The sequence below is a fragment of the Micropterus salmoides genome, unplaced genomic scaffold (assembly GCF_014851395.1).
Source record: "Micropterus salmoides isolate LMB-PRFRI ecotype aquatic unplaced genomic scaffold, ASM1485139v1 Ms_hic_scaffold_11, whole genome shotgun sequence".
Classification (NCBI taxonomy): domain Eukaryota; kingdom Metazoa; phylum Chordata; class Actinopteri; order Centrarchiformes; family Centrarchidae; genus Micropterus; species Micropterus salmoides.
In genome coordinates, this window is record NW_024040152.1 from 26285411 (window position 1) to 26302606 (window position 17196).

Genomic DNA, 17196 nt, shown 5'->3' on the forward strand with positions numbered 1-17196 from the left:
AAACTGAAAGTATTGTATTAGAAATTATTGTTTTCACTGTTTTCCCCAATAGTTATTTTGTTACATGCTGTACTTGACTTTAAAAACACACTTGTAATGGAAATGTTGATTATTTGAAGCCTGGTCTGGCTGAGAAAACCTCAGTGAAGAAAATCCATCCCTGTCTTGGGTCCCAAAATTAAGGATTTTATTAAAACTAAAATCAGTTTACTGTTCAAGAGCAGGTCTACACAAAGTGTGAAAACGGTTGTATGATGTTGTCTGTGGATGATTTTTATTTTTTTTAGCTCTGGCCACAGACTGTATATTAAGATCTGTGGGTCTGACCCAGTGCATAATCTTTGACAATTTTATTTTAATCTAACAACACCTCGACTTTATCAAATGCAATACTAAATTGTTAAATTTCTGTAGAATACAAGGTTAAATAATTGTAACTTTAACTCACCTGTGATAGCTGCTGTACTCAAACTGTACACAAGGTGTGCGATGTGTGTAAATCACACTTCCAGCCATTATCAGTTTTAATGTGCTGGGTTTAATTTATACCATTGTAATTGGAATAATAACAGTATTTATAATAAGTGCTCTATAAATTAAGCTAATCAAGTAGTACAAAGTGCTTTCGCAGAAAGATAAAAACATTAAAATCATAGCAGTTAATAAGAGACAACAATAAAATGACAAAATGCACAAATTAAAGTCCGATAAAAACAATAAAAGAACTAGCGGATCAGATAAACCCATTTGTCGTTCTCCTGTGCTAGTCGTTTATGGCAATGGTAGCGTGATGATTTTACTGTGAAATGATGCATTTTATTTTCGCACAGGTATGAATATATAATAATGCGTTTGCGCAGCAGCTTATCATAAACGAGATGCACCATGCAGTGTCGCCAAATTAAAACAGCGTCGAAGTAGTTGGAATAACGAACAGTACAGCAACACAAGACACGATCAAGTGTAGTGAAAGGAAACTGCAGCGTGTCCTCAAGTAGCTTCTCATCCTGCCCTGACAGGTCATGTAAGGACAGTTTGGCAGACAGCCGGGTCGGGAAAACAAATAGTTTAGGGCCCGTTTTATTTATGATTAATATATTTTTTTCTGGATAACGGATAACTAAATCCACCCCACAAAGAGTGTAATGTAGAGGCAAATTATTGTGCATTTTTGCTAAGTTTTTTAAATTGTTAGAGCACCGAGAGTCGCTGAGGAATGACGTCAGGACGTATCACATTGAATGATGACGCCGTTTGATCATTAAAAAAAAATCTGCCGTTAAAAAATATCAGAGAATTAGGTCAGCAAACTAACACAGTTACCAACGCCCACGGTATGAATGTAAACTACAGCGTTTTTGATTATGTAACTTTTAAAGAAGCGCGACCTGAGCGTGAAATAACCTGCGCCGACGAGGAGAGAGATGTCCGGTGTTTTCAGCATCTGCACACGGGGGCCGTAGCCGTTAACTGTTAACACCGGTCCGTCTGGCTGGCTTCGGGAGACCCTGCAAGCCCACATAACGTTAACGCTACCGTAGTCCCGGGCCGGGCTGGGGCTGGATGGTGAGCCGGGGGAAGGAGAGACACCAGCAGACAGAGCCTGGAGGCTGATCTGCAGAGACCCAGGAAATTACTTCTCGCCTCGTCTCGACAGCCTGGTAGCAACAGTGCACGTTTCAGTAGTTCCAGTAAGTTTACCGCCAGACATGATCAATAATAATGACTGCCCCGGCTAACACTGGCTAGTTGGCCCTCCTCTGTACATGCTAGATGCTGCAGAGCTAAGTCCGATGCCGTTTTGCACTTTACCCACTTTAATAATAACGAATTAACGAGCTCACGCCTCCACATTATTATCGAGGTGCTAACGTTAACTGTTAATGCAAATGATCCCATGATGGTGGATTGCAGCACAGATTACGTTATTGTTCACGCTGTGCAATCTTTTTAACTTTACCAGCAGTAAGTCACGATCAGTTGGCTCCGGGCATGTTGCAGTGGTGTCTCAGAAGTGGACAACACAACTGCACGTTTGCAACACCTCAATCACAGTGAATGACCTTGTCGTAAATAAGGCGGTAACCATCAAGTCAAAGGATGTCGTGCTGCAAGAGAGCACCATTATCAACAAATCAAAATTCAAATATTAGAAGTAACCAGGCATTATGTGCCAAAAGTGTAGTTAAAAAAATCTAAATCATATTTTGGTGGCTTTAATTGTTCTGGTGATATTATTATTTGGGCCCTACTACTGTTGGAAAACCAGTAAACTGACTTTAGGTGGGTTTACCCACAACAACATATTGTGAAGGGTTATTATGGGGTAATACACATGTGAATGTAGGGTTGGTTGACAGTTCACTACTAAAGTTAATGTCTTTAATGTGGAATGACATTGTTTTAGGATTTTTCAGAATTGAACAACCAAGCAAACCGCTATTCTCCCTAAACAAAAAAACTCTCCTACTGTATTGCAGCAACTCCTTACAGAGCTACAAGGAGCCAGCAAGAGGTGACTGCATTGTCTCATTAAGGAAACATTTAGTCAGTCAAATGTCTTTTTCAGTTAGGGCTGCTCGTGAGTGGAACCTTATCCCAATTCACATTAGAAATTTTAAAACTTGTGCCTCTTTTAAATTTAACTTAAAGAAGTGAACAGGTAGTCAGCACTGTCAGCGTTAAAGTTAGACACTAAATCTTGCTGCTGTCTTGTCTCCTCTGCTCTGCCTGTTTATGCATCTTCTTGTGTTATGCCTATGAGGTTGTCTGGTTCATTATTGTTTTGATGGGTTGTTTGTGACTGTCCTAGAAATATTGGGGGGGGGGGGGTTGCGCATATTTACCAAAAATGTATGTATATCTGTATGTTTTATTTAGCCTATCACGTAATGCTTTAATCTTTTTAGGTGTGACATATTACCACCAGTCCAAGGACAGTAAAATCGTGTTATTAGCTAATTCTGGCACATTATACATTTATTTATATATTATTGGTGTGCATTGTCCCTGCTCAATAAACCTGTAATTAATTAATGAATTAATGATTTCAAGTAGGGTGGCAAATAATTATTAATTGTTGACTTGTAAATAATTTACTGTATACAATGTAAAGACAAAACCTGAAAAATGCCCATCCTAATTTCCCAGAGCTCAAGGACACGTCTTCAAATCTTCAAAGCTTGTTGTGTCTGACCAACAGTTCAAGGATATTCAGTTGTATTCAAATTAACAATGTAATAATAAAACAGGAAAACGCTGAAAATGCATGCATGCATCAGGGAAGATGGGACCAGCAAATGTTTGGTATTTCTGCTTTTACTAATGACTCAATGAAAAAAAGATAAATAAAAGTAATACAATTAATTTCTCAGATTTTAATGTAATCGATTGCATAACATTGAAACACAGTTCATACCATTGGCCATTAAATACTTGCATTAAGTTGTATTTATTACTGTTTTGGGGACAAATGCAAACATAATACAAAGTTGCACTTGTTGTTTGTTTACATGCCCACATAAATCATGTTGTTAGTCATCTAGTTGAATGAAGTGCATCATCGTGTTTCCTCCCCCTGAGTCTCAGTGTCTACTTGTGTGTTTGGCTATATAAACACCAGCCTTTACGCACATTATTCTTATGACACTTTAAACCGTGAAACAATTTGTTCATTCTGTATTGAATTGAAAATGTGCAGTATTTGGTAAATTCCAGAAATAATTGAATATGCATATTGTTGAAGTGCTATATCCTGGTTATAAGTAGAGCTTCAACTAACAGTAAGTTTCTAACAGTAACTAACTGAGTAATTGTTTAGTCTTGTAAAAGTAAAAAAAATGATGGCCACTTAAGTGCGAAAGCTTCCTTTCTCACCAATCCTAAAGGTATTCAATTTCTATTGATAGGAAGCAGAAAAACAAACCACTCCTCACAGTTGTGAAGATGCTTTATATAAGGAGCAGTGTAAGGCCAATCATCAGAAGAAGTATGTGAAAATAAAAAATCCAGAAGTTTACTCAATCACAGTTTACTCTTTTTTTTCAAGTCACTTGTATGACATTTGCTACGTTTCCTCCACCAGAAAAAACACAATTCAAGACTCTAGCATGTGATCGCAACGACATGTGAGCCTCAACACTTCTGTCCCAGATCTTCGTCACCCTGAGGAGAACTAAACAGAGTTTGGGCTGACAATGTCGAGCCGCCGGAAATCGACCACCCCTTGCATGGTGCTGCCCTCTGATGTGGTGGAGCAGGAGGAGGTGGAGGAGAAAACAGGAAGGGCAAAGGAGGAAGAGGCGGAAGAGGAGGAAGGGAAGGCGAAGGGCGCAGAGGAGGGGCCAACTGCAGGGGAGCTGGATCAGGCAGTAGTGGTTGTCCCCACCCCTCCAGATACAGGTAAGATTCTGTGTGGATGACGAGTGCCGTTTTTTAGAATAAAAAAAATAAAATATATGCAAATGTCTACGCGAATGCGCTGTGAATCAGAATAACATGGGAGAAGATCTGTCCCAGTTATTGTTGTATTATTATTATTATTATTATTGTCCTAGATGAGCCCAGTGTCTCTGCTGTAGAAGACAGCGAAGTCCTCGGCCCCTCGCTGAAGCGCAGCGCTACAAACCCTCCTGAGGATCCGAGCAGCATCCAGCCGAGCCAAGAACAACAGTGTGATGCCCCTGAGGAGGGAGGAGCAGACCCTGCCTCGGTGGCAGCCATCTCTCTCAGCAAGACCCCCATCATGAGGATGAAGACCAAATCGGAACCCAAGAGGATCGCGGTGTCCCTGAAATCGGCAGACGAGGCGGTGGAGGGTTTTGGAGGGGGCGGCGAGGGAGAGTTGGGCGGGGAGCAGCAGCCCATTGAAGCTCCTCTGGGGCCGATGACACCTGTGGAGATGCTGCTGCACGACTCCATGAAGCTCGGGGGAGGTGGTTTGCTGGTCAACTCGCCCTTAGAGCAGCAAAGGAAATCATCCACCTTAAACCCCACAGTCCTACCTGCTGGCCTGGCACAGGTAGGAAGCCATGATTATACGAGCTTGTTTAATAGACTCACTGCAGCAACATGGGTGAAAGAACACCCCATTTACCCCTAACTACTGACAAATGAATGCATGTTTTCAGACTCAACAGCAGCCTGGACACCTAAAAACAGCTGGGCAAAGTAGCCGTATCAGTCTAGACCTTTCTTATCTCCACCCTCTCTTCCTTTATTTTAGGTTCTCTCTGCGTTCCAGGCCCAGCAGAGTGCAGCAGCTGCTCAGCCTCAGCTACTGATCCCCCTGAGCAGCATCCCCTCCTACAGTGCAGCTATGGACACCAACCCCCTGCTGGGCAGCACATACAAGAAGTTTCCTTACCCCTCCATGGCTGAGATCAGCAGCCTGGCAGCACAGACACAGTTCACAGAGGAGCAGATCAAGGTAGATGAAAAATGTTTTGGGAAGATTTACATGTGCTGACAAAGCATGTTGTGTTTTGTCTTTTGGAAGTAGAAGCTCCTTACGCTGTTATTTAAAAAGCCACCTCAATCTTCAATTTTGATTTAATGTAAATCTATAATATATGAACTATTGCCCTTATTTTGTAAATGGCAGAGTCTGATGTTCTTGATCTCCACCTAGGTGTGGTTCTCAGCCCAGAGGCTGAAGCACGGTGTAAGCTGGACTCCAGAGGAAGTGGAGGAGGCCAGGAGGAAACAGTTTAATGGCACGGTGCACACGGTGCCTCAGACCATCACTGTCATTCCTGCTCACCAACTCTCAGCAGCTGCCAACGGCCTGCAGTCCATTCTTCAGACCTGCCAGATAGTGGGACAGCCCGGCCTGGTGTTCACACAGGTAGGTAAGGAAAGAAAGCAAAAGACCACACTCGGCTCTGACCCGCCTTGCCTTGACCCCGGGCAGCTTAAGACGTGTATGACTTTGACACACTTTAGTTTAGGGCTGTAACTAACGATTATTTTCATCCATTGATAAATCTGTTTAGAAAAGGGTGAAAAATAGCGATTAGTGTTTACCAAAGCCTGAGATGGCGTCTTCAAATGTTTTGTTTTGTCCACAAAAATATTCAGTTTACTGCCATAGAGGAGTAAAGAAACCAGAAAATATCAGAGAAATCGGAGAATTTCAAATCAAAATAATTGGTGATTCATTTAATATAATTGATTAGTCGTTGCAGCTCTTTTCAACTTCAGTTTGAATTAAATCGACTTGGATTGCCTGCCCATTTGATTAGACTTTGTTTTAGCTGGTCTCGTTTGACAAGACTCAACTGAAGTCAACTTGGCATGGCTTGAATTTCCCTGACTTTAATTTAATTTAACTTGAATTTTGTTTTACTTGATTTGACCTGAAACAATTTCATTGCCTTTGATTGTATTAAACAAGTTTTGACTGGACATGGAGTTGACTTTGACTTTTCCTACTTGCTGTATCTCTGTCACCTTGCCTCAAACATATGGAAGCAGCTTGAACAGGCAGTAATACCTTAAGAGTGAAGCCATAGCAGATCACATATAGGGGATACTACTGTTTGGATGCTTTTATGAATGTGATGTGCATATACCATACCAGATATCATTTACAGCAGTTTCAAAACTGCATGATTTGCATGTTTTTACCAGGTGATACAAGGTCTTAGAATTGTGACCAGATTCACTGTTAGCAGATAGATATAGCATTTTGTGATATCACTCGACTTAACTTTTAATGATCCTGCAGTAGGTCTGGACAAGTGATATACTGTTTATACTGTAGGTTGCTCGATAAGAAACTCATCTCTTTAATGTATCAGGACATTTACAGTGGGAGATATATTGATATTAACTGTGCAGGAGAGAAGCTTCCCTTGTGATGATTCTGACCATATGACTTTCATGAAACAATTAGTTTTTAGTAGTTAGTAATTGGAGCCTGGCAGTCAGTATATATGTTACATTCTCTTCTGGGAAACAACATCTATACAGTCTGTGACATAACATCTTACACGCACACACCATGCCACCACACATTACACTGAAGATGTTTCATATATCGTGAACCGAGGCCATGTACCAAATAAATGCGCAGTGAGTAGGTGAATTGTTATACTCCTTTAGCTGTGTGGAGATGAATGTCTTTTTTACTCAGCTGGATATTCTGATCAGGCTTTGGTCTCTGGCCAGACTCATATTTTACAAATTCGTGGAGAGAGGGGATGTAATCTAAAGTCCATTGACACAACTACAAAAGCACTTACACACTGCCAAAACCAGTTTTAGGGCCCTTTCCATACGGTAAGGTGACTAGACTTGCTCTAAACAACAAATACATCCCTGTCTCTCTACATCTCTAAACCTCCCATTGTGTGCGTCGTTATTTTCTGACCGTGTGTAGGTTGGCCCAGGGGGGAACCTTCCAGTGACCAGTCCCATCACTCTGACAGTGGCAGGGCTGCCCAGCCAGTCCCAGAGCTCCAGCAGAGTTTCCTGCCTGCCCACCCCGACAAACAGTGAGCTGAAACGGGCTACCACTGTCCAGCCTCCCTCGCTCTCTCCACAGGTGGGGACAGCACTTCTTGTTAACTTTCAGACAAATCCTTTTTTGCTCTTGTGCTCTCAATTGCTGTCAAGAAGCACGTTTTTTTTTAACCTTTGTCAGTGCACAAAAGTACCACACAGTGTCTCTATCAGTTGTATGTAATGTAGGTGTGAACTCTAAAAAGTCGTAGTCAGTTTGTCTTTCTCCTAGTAGGTATTTGGTACCTCTGTGTCCAAAATGGCCATGTCGAAACCCTTGTTTAATATATAACTCTTCCCTTTCTAAGGAGAACTCGGCCCTCAGCGCTGACACGTTCAGTTTGCGGCCTAAGAAGTCCAAAGAGCAGCTGGCAGAGCTGAAAGCCAGCTACCTGAAAAACCACTTTGTCACTGATGCCGAAATCGCCCGGCTGATGAAGCTCACCAACCTGACAAAGGGAGAGATCAAGAAATGGTTCAGTGACACCAGGTACAACCAGCGTAACTCCAAGAACAGCCACGTCATTGTTTTCCACGACGGAGGGGGCAGAGGGAGTGGCAGCTGTGGTAGCAGTGCCAGCACCACCATTGTCATTGACTCAAGCGACGAGACCCCCACATCCCCCAATCCTCCACGCACACCTCCTGTGAAGGAGAAGGAGTCTCGGCCCAAGACGTGGAATCCATTCCCAGATTTCACCCTGCAGAAGTTTAAGGAGAAGACTCCGGAGCAGCTGGTGGTGCTGGAGGAAAGTTTTGAGAAAAGCATCACCCCATCGGATGAGGAACTGAGCCGCCTGAGGACAGAGACTAAACTGACGCGGAGGGAGATTGATGCCTGGTTCACAGAGAGACGAAAAGTGCCATCTGTCAGCACGTCCTCCCTGGATTCTTCAGACGGAGCAAGAGATGGAGGAACGGGAGCCAGCTCTTCTTCTCCTCCTGCCTCCTCGTCCCGTAAAGGAAGTCAAACTCCTCCCGGCAGTCGCAGTAAGCAGCTGCCCAGCAGCAGCAACAAAGACATGAAAGATAAGAGTAAAAAGACTCCAGAGCAGCTCCATATCCTGAAATGTGCCTTTGTGCGGACCCAGTGGCCGACACCAGAGGAGTACGACCAGCTGGCAGAAGAGAGTGGCCTCCCTCGGTCCTACATTGTCAGCTGGTTCGGGGACTCTCGGTACTCGTGGAAGAACAGTAACCTGAAATGGTTCTTCCAGTACCAAAGCGGCAACGTCGAAGGGCCGAACGGCGGAGGAGGCAATAAAATAGGAAGCAGCACCGGTCGGAAAAGACGTGTGCGAAATCGTGGTTGGGGGCGGTCCCGCACCAGAAAGCAGCCGCGAAGGTCTGCCTCCTTCAGCGCAGATGTCGATAGATCCCCTCCGACAAAGAAATTCAAGAGCGGGAGGGAGATTCTGAAGGAGTACTACCTGAAGCACCGTTTTCTCAATGAGCAGGACCTAGATGAGCTTGTCACCAAGACCAACATGAGCTATGAACAGGTATGAAATGATTTTCTTTTAATGGGACGTGAGAAAACTTAGGTATGTGTCATTGTAACCAGTTATAATCAGTTTCTGACCTCTCAAACAGCTTCTACAGGCTGAGATGATGATTGATTAGCCTCAAACTATATATTTCATGTTTTTATTGTTTTTGTTCATTTTTAAGTCTAGACTTTTATCATGACCGCTGCTGCAACTCAAGAAAATAAAACCAGTCACACACACACTTTTCTGTTACCATGGTCTCCCTCTTTTCACCTAAAATATTCATCTCTTGTAGCTGATATGCCACTTTTCCAATGTTTTGTTTTTTGTTTAACATGAAACATGACCCATGACCCGTAGTTAATTCTGAGGTCAAGATTTCAAATTCCCCCAGCAGAATTCCACCCACCATGAAAGTATTTAAAAGGACTTTTATATTGATTTATTTAACCATTCACTTATATTTTCTGTAAATTTGATCTCCCTACATTACTGTATAAAGGTAATGTCTTCTCTAAAGGGTCAGTTGTGTAATCTAACACAGCCACGTTTTAAGATGGTTGGTCCCGAAAATTATCAGTGAAATATTTGTCTTATTGTAGAATGGGAACTTGTCTTCATGTGATTAAACCCAGCAGTTAACAGTCACAATTCCACCTCATGAACAGGCTATTTGGATGTGACTGTGAAAGAACAAAAAAAATATGAATGAATTCCCCCCACATTCCCTGAAATATCACAGAGGACATGACCGACAGTTCAGGTGTTTCTCTCTCTCCGTCAAAAGGTGAGGGAGTGGTTCGCTGAGGTCCAGCGACGCCTGGACGCGGGGGCAGATCCCTTCCTGGAGCCGGCTGTAGGAAGGACAGATGGAGGGGAAGAGGGAGAGGAGACGCAGCGAGAAGCGTCGGCGGCCACCGAGGAGGAGACCAGAACGGGGATGGGAGACGAGGATGACGATGAAGGAGATGAGGAGGATGACGGTGATGACACAGACGACAGCGAGGTTTGGGAGCCGTCACGTAGCGTCAGGAAATCCTTGTCCGTTTCTGAAGACTAGTGATTGTGGGAAGCACGGTGAAACGCTAACAGAACGCGGTGCGCTCAGTGCTGGAAGACAGTCAGCTGAACCAAGTCTCGATTTGCGTGTGTACATCATTTGCAAAATGAATTCACTAATTATTTTCAAACTGACACGACTACATGAGACTAAAAGGAGAAGGACTATTAGCTTTAGCTCACTCTCTCAGTACTTTTCTTATTTACTGTAAGTAATGTGTAAAAGCTTAGACAAGAATCACGGTAAAGAAGGAGATTTTAGCAAACTCTACAAATCTTAAGTGGCACAGCAAACTTTGATCAAGCTTAAAAAAAACAGCAGTTACCCAATTTCATCAAAAGGAATAGCATAAAGGTCAATCTACAAGCTGTAGATGAAAACTGTTGAGATGGTGTGTTCAGACACATACTTACAGCCAATTTTTTTTTTTTTTAGAAGCAATTGATGAATACAGACTGATGGAAAATGAGAGATTTTAGGAGGAATTGACAGTTTTAATGTCCACCATGCCCTGTGTTAAATTTGCACTCGTTGCTTGCTTGAATGAAGCCAGTAAAGGAAGATTTATTTGCACATTTATGCTGCATTTCCTTGACAAGGAGTGTTTGTTATGCTGTTATGAGCACACAGGCCTGATCTCCAATGTTATGAATGTTTCACCCCTGGTCCCAAACTAACAGCACACACAGAAGAAAAGAAGAAGAAAAAGACTTATCTGGTGTGTTTACTGAGGTGCTTAAAAACGTGTCACAGCTAGATGTCACTCCTGAGCAACGTCCCCAATGAAACTAGCCTACATCTATTTGTGGAACTGGAGGATTTTGCTTCTTACATTATCTTTTGTTTTCTTGCACCTGTGAAGATCATCACAAGGATCAGATATGAATCAGCAGGTTCTTTGAGCTGACACAGATTGATAATGACACTGAAAGTCAGGCATTTAATCTCTCAAAGATAAACGCCTAAAACAAGATGAGACAAATGAATGCCATGATGCTGTTAAATAACATAGGATGTCTACTCAAGTCTTCCCTTTTTAGTGGCTTGATGTTTCATGAGTATTAGTATTTTTTAAACTGAACACCTGCAGATCTGATGGAAAAATGCCACAGTATGTGTTTAATATGCATTGCTATTGATGTTTTTAAGCAAATTTTTCACCTTTTTTGATAGAACACATCTCGTACTATTACGACCTTTTTAAAGGACGTCCTGTAGATTCAGACAGCGTGAGGCTGTTGTCCCAAAGTCAGTGTTGTCTCCTGAGCAGTGAGCTACAGGCAGAGGCACCATTTGTGAACTAAATAATGGCCACTGTGATGCAAACATCTGGCTCCACTAATAGTAATAATAGATTTCGCTGCCGTGTTTCACTTTTACTGGCGGGTTTCTGATGGGTTGAATGGATGGTCTGAATTTTAAGACGGGGAGTTTTCCCCAAACCATATAAACGTAATCACCAGCTGCAGATCCAGTGTAAATTTAGAGTGAGCCAATCCACAAGTTGTCACCTTGACAAGACTGCAATCACCACCAAATCACCGACACCTTTGCCTTTAAGTTTGGGCTCATCTGCTCATGTCAAAAACAAGGCCTGTGAATCATTTGAGGTCTTGACCCGTACTTTAAGAAAGACTGTTTAACCGTATTTAAAATAATAATTTGACTCCAGTCTGCACTGAAGAGAAAAACACGAAGCACCTAAACTAAACCTTTTTTAAGAAAAATGCACTTTGTCCACTGGTGAACATAGTGGACTAAATCCTGATTAGGCACCTTAATCTCTTATTATACCATGAAATTGCTCTGAGAGACCAAATCTGTTTTTTATGACTACAAACTGAACCAGTATTTTGCCTTTTTTATCCTCAGTCTGTTTTCAGGAGGAGGTTTATCCACTTTTCTAATAATATGTGTTGTTTTCATAGATGTCTGTAAGGCTCAAAAAACTTTACAACAATCACCTGCCGCTTTCTTTCACTAAATTGCACAACTTGAGCCCCATTTTTTATCTTTTCTCCTTTTGAAAAATGCGCACGTTATATTTGTCTTGTATATGTTTTGTATTGTTGCTTTAAATTGTGGGAATTGTCTCCCATCTCTCCGTCTCTGCTCCCACATACCCCTGTCTGACTCTTTACCCGTCTCTTCAAGTCCATTTTTGTGAAATGAATGCCTATGATGTGCACTTCCCAAGACATGTTTCTGTAAATTTCAGCAGTGTCCTGTTTGTTCCCTGTCTTATTAAACTGTCTCCAACGCAGACAGACAGGTCTTTGGGGACATCTTCAAAAGACTGAAACTGTCCAGAAAATAAAAAAAGACGTTGTTGGAAAATTCACTCTCTCTCTCCTGGAAGGAATTGTTGTGATGCCTGAAGAAACAGCACATCATTCCCTCTGTGGTGGGAAGTCTACCAAATAATGCTCCTCTTTCTGACTGTTTTCCTTACGCTTTACCGCATTAAATTGACAGGACAGTAGACAGAAAATTGTCTCGCCTACAGTTCTTCACAAATAGGGGAGAGACTCTGACGAAGCTTTGCAGATAAACCTATGTGCCTACACGGCTCGTATGCTTGTTTGAACACAATTTCAGCAACTCTCGACAGAAGACGAGTAGAGAGAATGTGTCAGTACTTTGGAAATCGCACCCTGTTGGTACTGTGTGGTTGAGGCTTGTTCAAACGAAGTTGTGATGCATGACCGAGCTCTGCTTTCTGTTAACGCTAAAAGATGCCATGATGCTCTGAAGTTAACATTAGAAACTTCGGTTGTAAGTCCTTAACGGACACCTTGATTCCGAATCTTATTGTAGTTTTTCACCAGGCACTTGTCACACTATGTGTCAGCACATTTAGCTGTCCAAAAAGGTTTAATGAGTATCTTTGAAAGCTATGTTGTCTGCTAGCCGTAAGCTAGCTAGTTTGTAGCAACTGAAGAAGAGCTGAGACCTTGACACTTTTTGCCGCGATGTGACAAGTGCCTGGCTATGAAAAATTACAAGATCAAGTTAAGGTTTACCTTTTGTCTAATACTGCATGCAATAACCAAGACAGACAATTGTTCATTTTGTACATACAATATTTTGGGTTGGTATACTTGGCAAAGTAAAAGCCTAATCGAAGATTTTTTAATACCAATTTTTACCAAGTTGACTGCTACCATGGACCTGTTTTCTTTTCAAAATAGTTTTCCAATTCATGGACTCTAGGGACATTTATTTAAGTCTTGTCACTGTTAGCTTGGACAGGCTTACTTTAATTAGTTAGCTTTGCTCAGAATTATGGTATCACCAAAATTGCGGTCATTATGTGTCAGCCATTTTGGCCCTTTTTTTAACCATTTGAATCTTACTACTTCACGTCAGCAATTTGCTTGTTTTAGTCCACAGGTTAGGCTTATTCCTGCCCCCAGGTATCCAGCCCACAGTCTGCGGTGTGCTCTTTCTTTACTATAGTCAGTCTGTTTTGAATGGTTTTGTATGTTTCTATCTATGAAAACTGTGTCATTACAACTCTTTCCAGACATCAGTGCATTGTTAACAAGACAGACTTGTACAGTATGTACAATAGAGTAGTGCTGTTGAAGTAGAATCAGTTTTAGAGTTCAGCTAGTGTTGCTTTTTTGGTACTTTGGTTGCAAAACATAGAATCAGAACTCAACAGAAAAGACATGCGCTGTTAGCACTGGGGATATATTTTGCTTGCTTATAATAATCAAAATTAGAGGCACGACTACTAAGCAGTTTCTAAAGTTACATCAAATTCAACAGAAAATGTATTTACAATTAAATAATTGTAATAAATAATAATAAGTGGACATTTATGGAAAATCTAATGAAAGACACATCTGTTGCATTATAAAATATGTACAATCCAGTGTTATTGGAGTTTGACCTTTTTAAAAAAAATCCTCATACGAGTCCACAAACTTCATGGAACGGCAATACTAAATTGCTGGAGTAGCCCTTTAATTATTTTCTGAAGCTGCTACAGTAAGCGAATTCACCCATGTTAACTGTTAATATTAGGAGCATGTTAGGTGAATCATAATAGTAGAAGCAGAACCAGCCTGGCTCTGCTACCATATAACTGTCTAATAAAAATAAAAGTATAATAAAGTCACTCTCTTTTGAATATTAATCATATATTTAAATAGTTTCCCCAGGTTGCTGAGGTGCCGCGTCTGTTCCCTGAGTTGTGATTTTATATCCAACAGTCATTGTGTATCCCAGTTAACCTTGTGCAGTAGAGCTAAATGCTAACTTTGTGATCTGAGTAGTCTACCTGCTGTCCTATTATGCACATACAGTGTGTCATATTTGTATTCTTCACTATACTTCAGCTATAGTCCTCACTCGTTTTTCTGTATTTAGACATAGTTGGTTGAATGTTTCTTAAAGCAATCAGAGATTCAAATGTTTTCACTAAACAGCAGCCAGCTTTTTTGGGGGAGCAAAATAAAACACCTTGTCAGAATTGTAATATAATGTATGAAAAAATAGAAATGTTTTTTTAACTCATTTTTTCTGATCTAATTTTTAGCTGTTGACAGTTTTTACCCCAAGTAACTGCTTCTAAAGAGCGTGCTTTGCTTTTAAACACTTTTCTCTTTCTTCCTGCTTCAGTACAACTCATATTTCCAGACCTGTTTTACTGAATGACAGTGATATCTCAGCTCTTGTATTAAGTTACAGTTCTCTGCAGACACAGAGACTTTGGGGAGAGTACAATGATCTGTATACTCTACCTTAATAAATGGGTGAGTGTTAATTTAAACAGAAATATTTACTGTGCCATTTTAAAATGTGACCCCTGACATTAACTGACATTTGGAAAAATCCACCGTGAACTGGTACGCCCTACCCAGTGAACCTGATTGCCGACTAGAGGGGATTCTGTGAATGAAACTGCCTTACTCAAGGTTGGATGTTTTGCAAAAGATGTGGCAGAGTTAATGTTACCTTTTTACTATATCTACATCTTAAGTTATTTCTATACTCTGCCTGTGCATCAGAAATGTGTTAAAAACTGAGAGAATCTGTCATAAACTTTGATTAAATGGTATGTGAATGTGTGATCGCCTCTGCAGGCTTGCTTTAGAGAGCTAAGAATTCCTTCTGCAGCCCCTGCAATCATCAGCTTGTAGCTACCAGTTGTGACGCAGACCAATTGTGCAATGTTAATTTAAAAACCCAGCTGTTATTGAGGCTCTGGCTTGATTTAGAAAAGATTTATATTTTATACTTGTTTGAGGACAAAACCCAATAAATTTTGATCAAAACATGTGCACTTGTGGGCAACATTTTGCATGTCGTGCTTTGAATAAATTTGATATGAAGCAGTGTGGACTAAATGCAGATGCAGAGCGGGAAGTACTGCATAGTCTCTCAAATCTAGACTCTAGTCAGCCACTACTTTTCTTAAAATCCATCAAAAGTTCAATTGTTGAAATGTAACATGGACCTGATAAGAAAAATTATTCAGTTATAAACCTTTACCAAATATTTACCCAGAAGCATGGGAAATAGATTCTGTTGAAAGGGACTGCAAAGATATTTGTATGTCTGTAAATTAGTCTAAGGGCGCTTTGACCACTGAAACAATGGGTGGACTGTGACCAGGAGAGATGATGTTACTTTTGTTTCATGTTTTTTCATATAGGCAGTAGACAGGGAAGTACAAATACAGTTGTATCTAGGAGAGGGGATCATATGAAAATCACTGTGTTGAGAGAAAAAGGCCAACAAGGTGAGTGAAGTTGTTTTTTAGATGAAGGTAGATACATGTGTACAATTTAAAAGAAACAGTTTTTCTGATTTGAATGTATTCGTGTCCCGTAGTCAACTGGTGTTGCCACATTTTCTCCTACACAGTAAAGATGCTGTGGAGTCTGTTGTTCGTCGCTCTGATTGGTAAGTAGCTCATTTTATGCACGTGCATGTCAGGGATCTCTTAAATGACACAGAATGAGATGTGGGGCAGAGCCACAAAAATGTGAGTCATGGAAAATAATAATCGTGTTTATTATTGTGTTTGACTAAACTGCTCTTCTCTAAGAAGGATGGGATATTGAAGGATGAGTATTCTGTGCTTACTGCTGTAATTACCAAGCAATAAAATTGCTGCCTGTAATGTTGACATGACTGGGTGAGGAGATAATGATGACAGGGTATTTTCATATATCCTTATATAATCCTGTGGCGTTTTCCTGTGGTCATTATCTGCAACAAAGAGCATCAATATAGTAATATAAATGGTGCTCAGATCCACATTGGGAACTCTCCTGAGAACATCAACACCACCTGCGTGTAATACCTTCATGTTACTCTGAATTGCTTTATTTCACATTTTCAGGCTCCGGCATGTCCAACATTCACGCTTCCAGTGACATTTATCTCAGCTCCAGTGACAATAGATTCACCACTGCGGCTTGATTTCATTAAGTAAAAAATATATTTTTGAACAGCCTAAGTTGTTGATGCCTCAGTCAACAGCATAATATCAGCATAAAAGAATAACATAGTTTTCTTCATAGCCCCCACAGACACTGGCAGAATTATTAAGTTACTCTCTCTTCAGTTTCTCCCTCTTACTGTATGTTCAAACTTTTCTCTCTTCCAGGTGTACAACAATCAAAAGCTTTAAAAATCAATGGAATGACATTAAATGTGAAACCATCATGTCGGGGCGCTACATCACTGTGTCCTTCCCGAAACCTGAGCCTTTGGTTCTGTGTGAAGTGAAGATCTGCGGCACAAGAGAAGGTACAATAGATGTTCTCATCCACAATGAGTTGTTTAGTTGTTGCAGTGCACACAGACAGTGACTGATGGATAGCCAGAGAAGAGTAAATACTTTACTGAAATGCCTCTTATTTGATGAATGATGAATTGTTTTCTGATGTTCAGCGGTCAGCCATAACATTATGACCACTGACAGATGAAGTGAATAACACTGATTATTTTGTTATCATGGCTCCTGTCAGTGGGTGGGACTATATCAGGCAGCTAGTGAATATTTTGTCCTCAAAGTTTATGTGTTAGAAGCAGGAAAAATGGGCAAGTGTGAGGATTTGAGCAACTTTGTCGAGGGCTGAATTGTGATGACAACCCAGCTTAACATTGCTTGCACATATTCAC

General features: G+C 41.0%; 1 protein-coding gene across 2 annotated transcripts; it reads left to right on the top strand.

Annotated features, from left to right (window-relative positions):
* The first annotated feature begins 81 nt into the window (after positions 1 to 81).
* LOC119897971 (zinc fingers and homeoboxes protein 1-like) lies at positions 82 to 15342 on the top strand. 2 transcript variants are annotated; one of them, XM_038712035.1, is made up of 9 exons: positions 82 to 1691; positions 3909 to 3988; positions 4085 to 4401; positions 4557 to 5020; positions 5225 to 5428; positions 5630 to 5845; positions 7382 to 7546; positions 7812 to 9005; positions 9781 to 15342. In XM_038712035.1, exons 3-9 carry the CDS (start codon positions 4197 to 4199, stop codon positions 10051 to 10053), a joined length of 2721 nt encoding a protein of 906 aa, XP_038567963.1. In that variant the 5' UTR covers positions 82 to 1691; positions 3909 to 3988; positions 4085 to 4196; the 3' UTR covers positions 10054 to 15342. The 2 variants fall into 2 exon arrangements, with proteins under 2 accessions (XP_038567963.1, XP_038567962.1); XM_038712034.1 differs by lacking the exon at positions 3909 to 3988.
* Positions 15343 to 17196: the final 1854 nt, after the last annotated feature.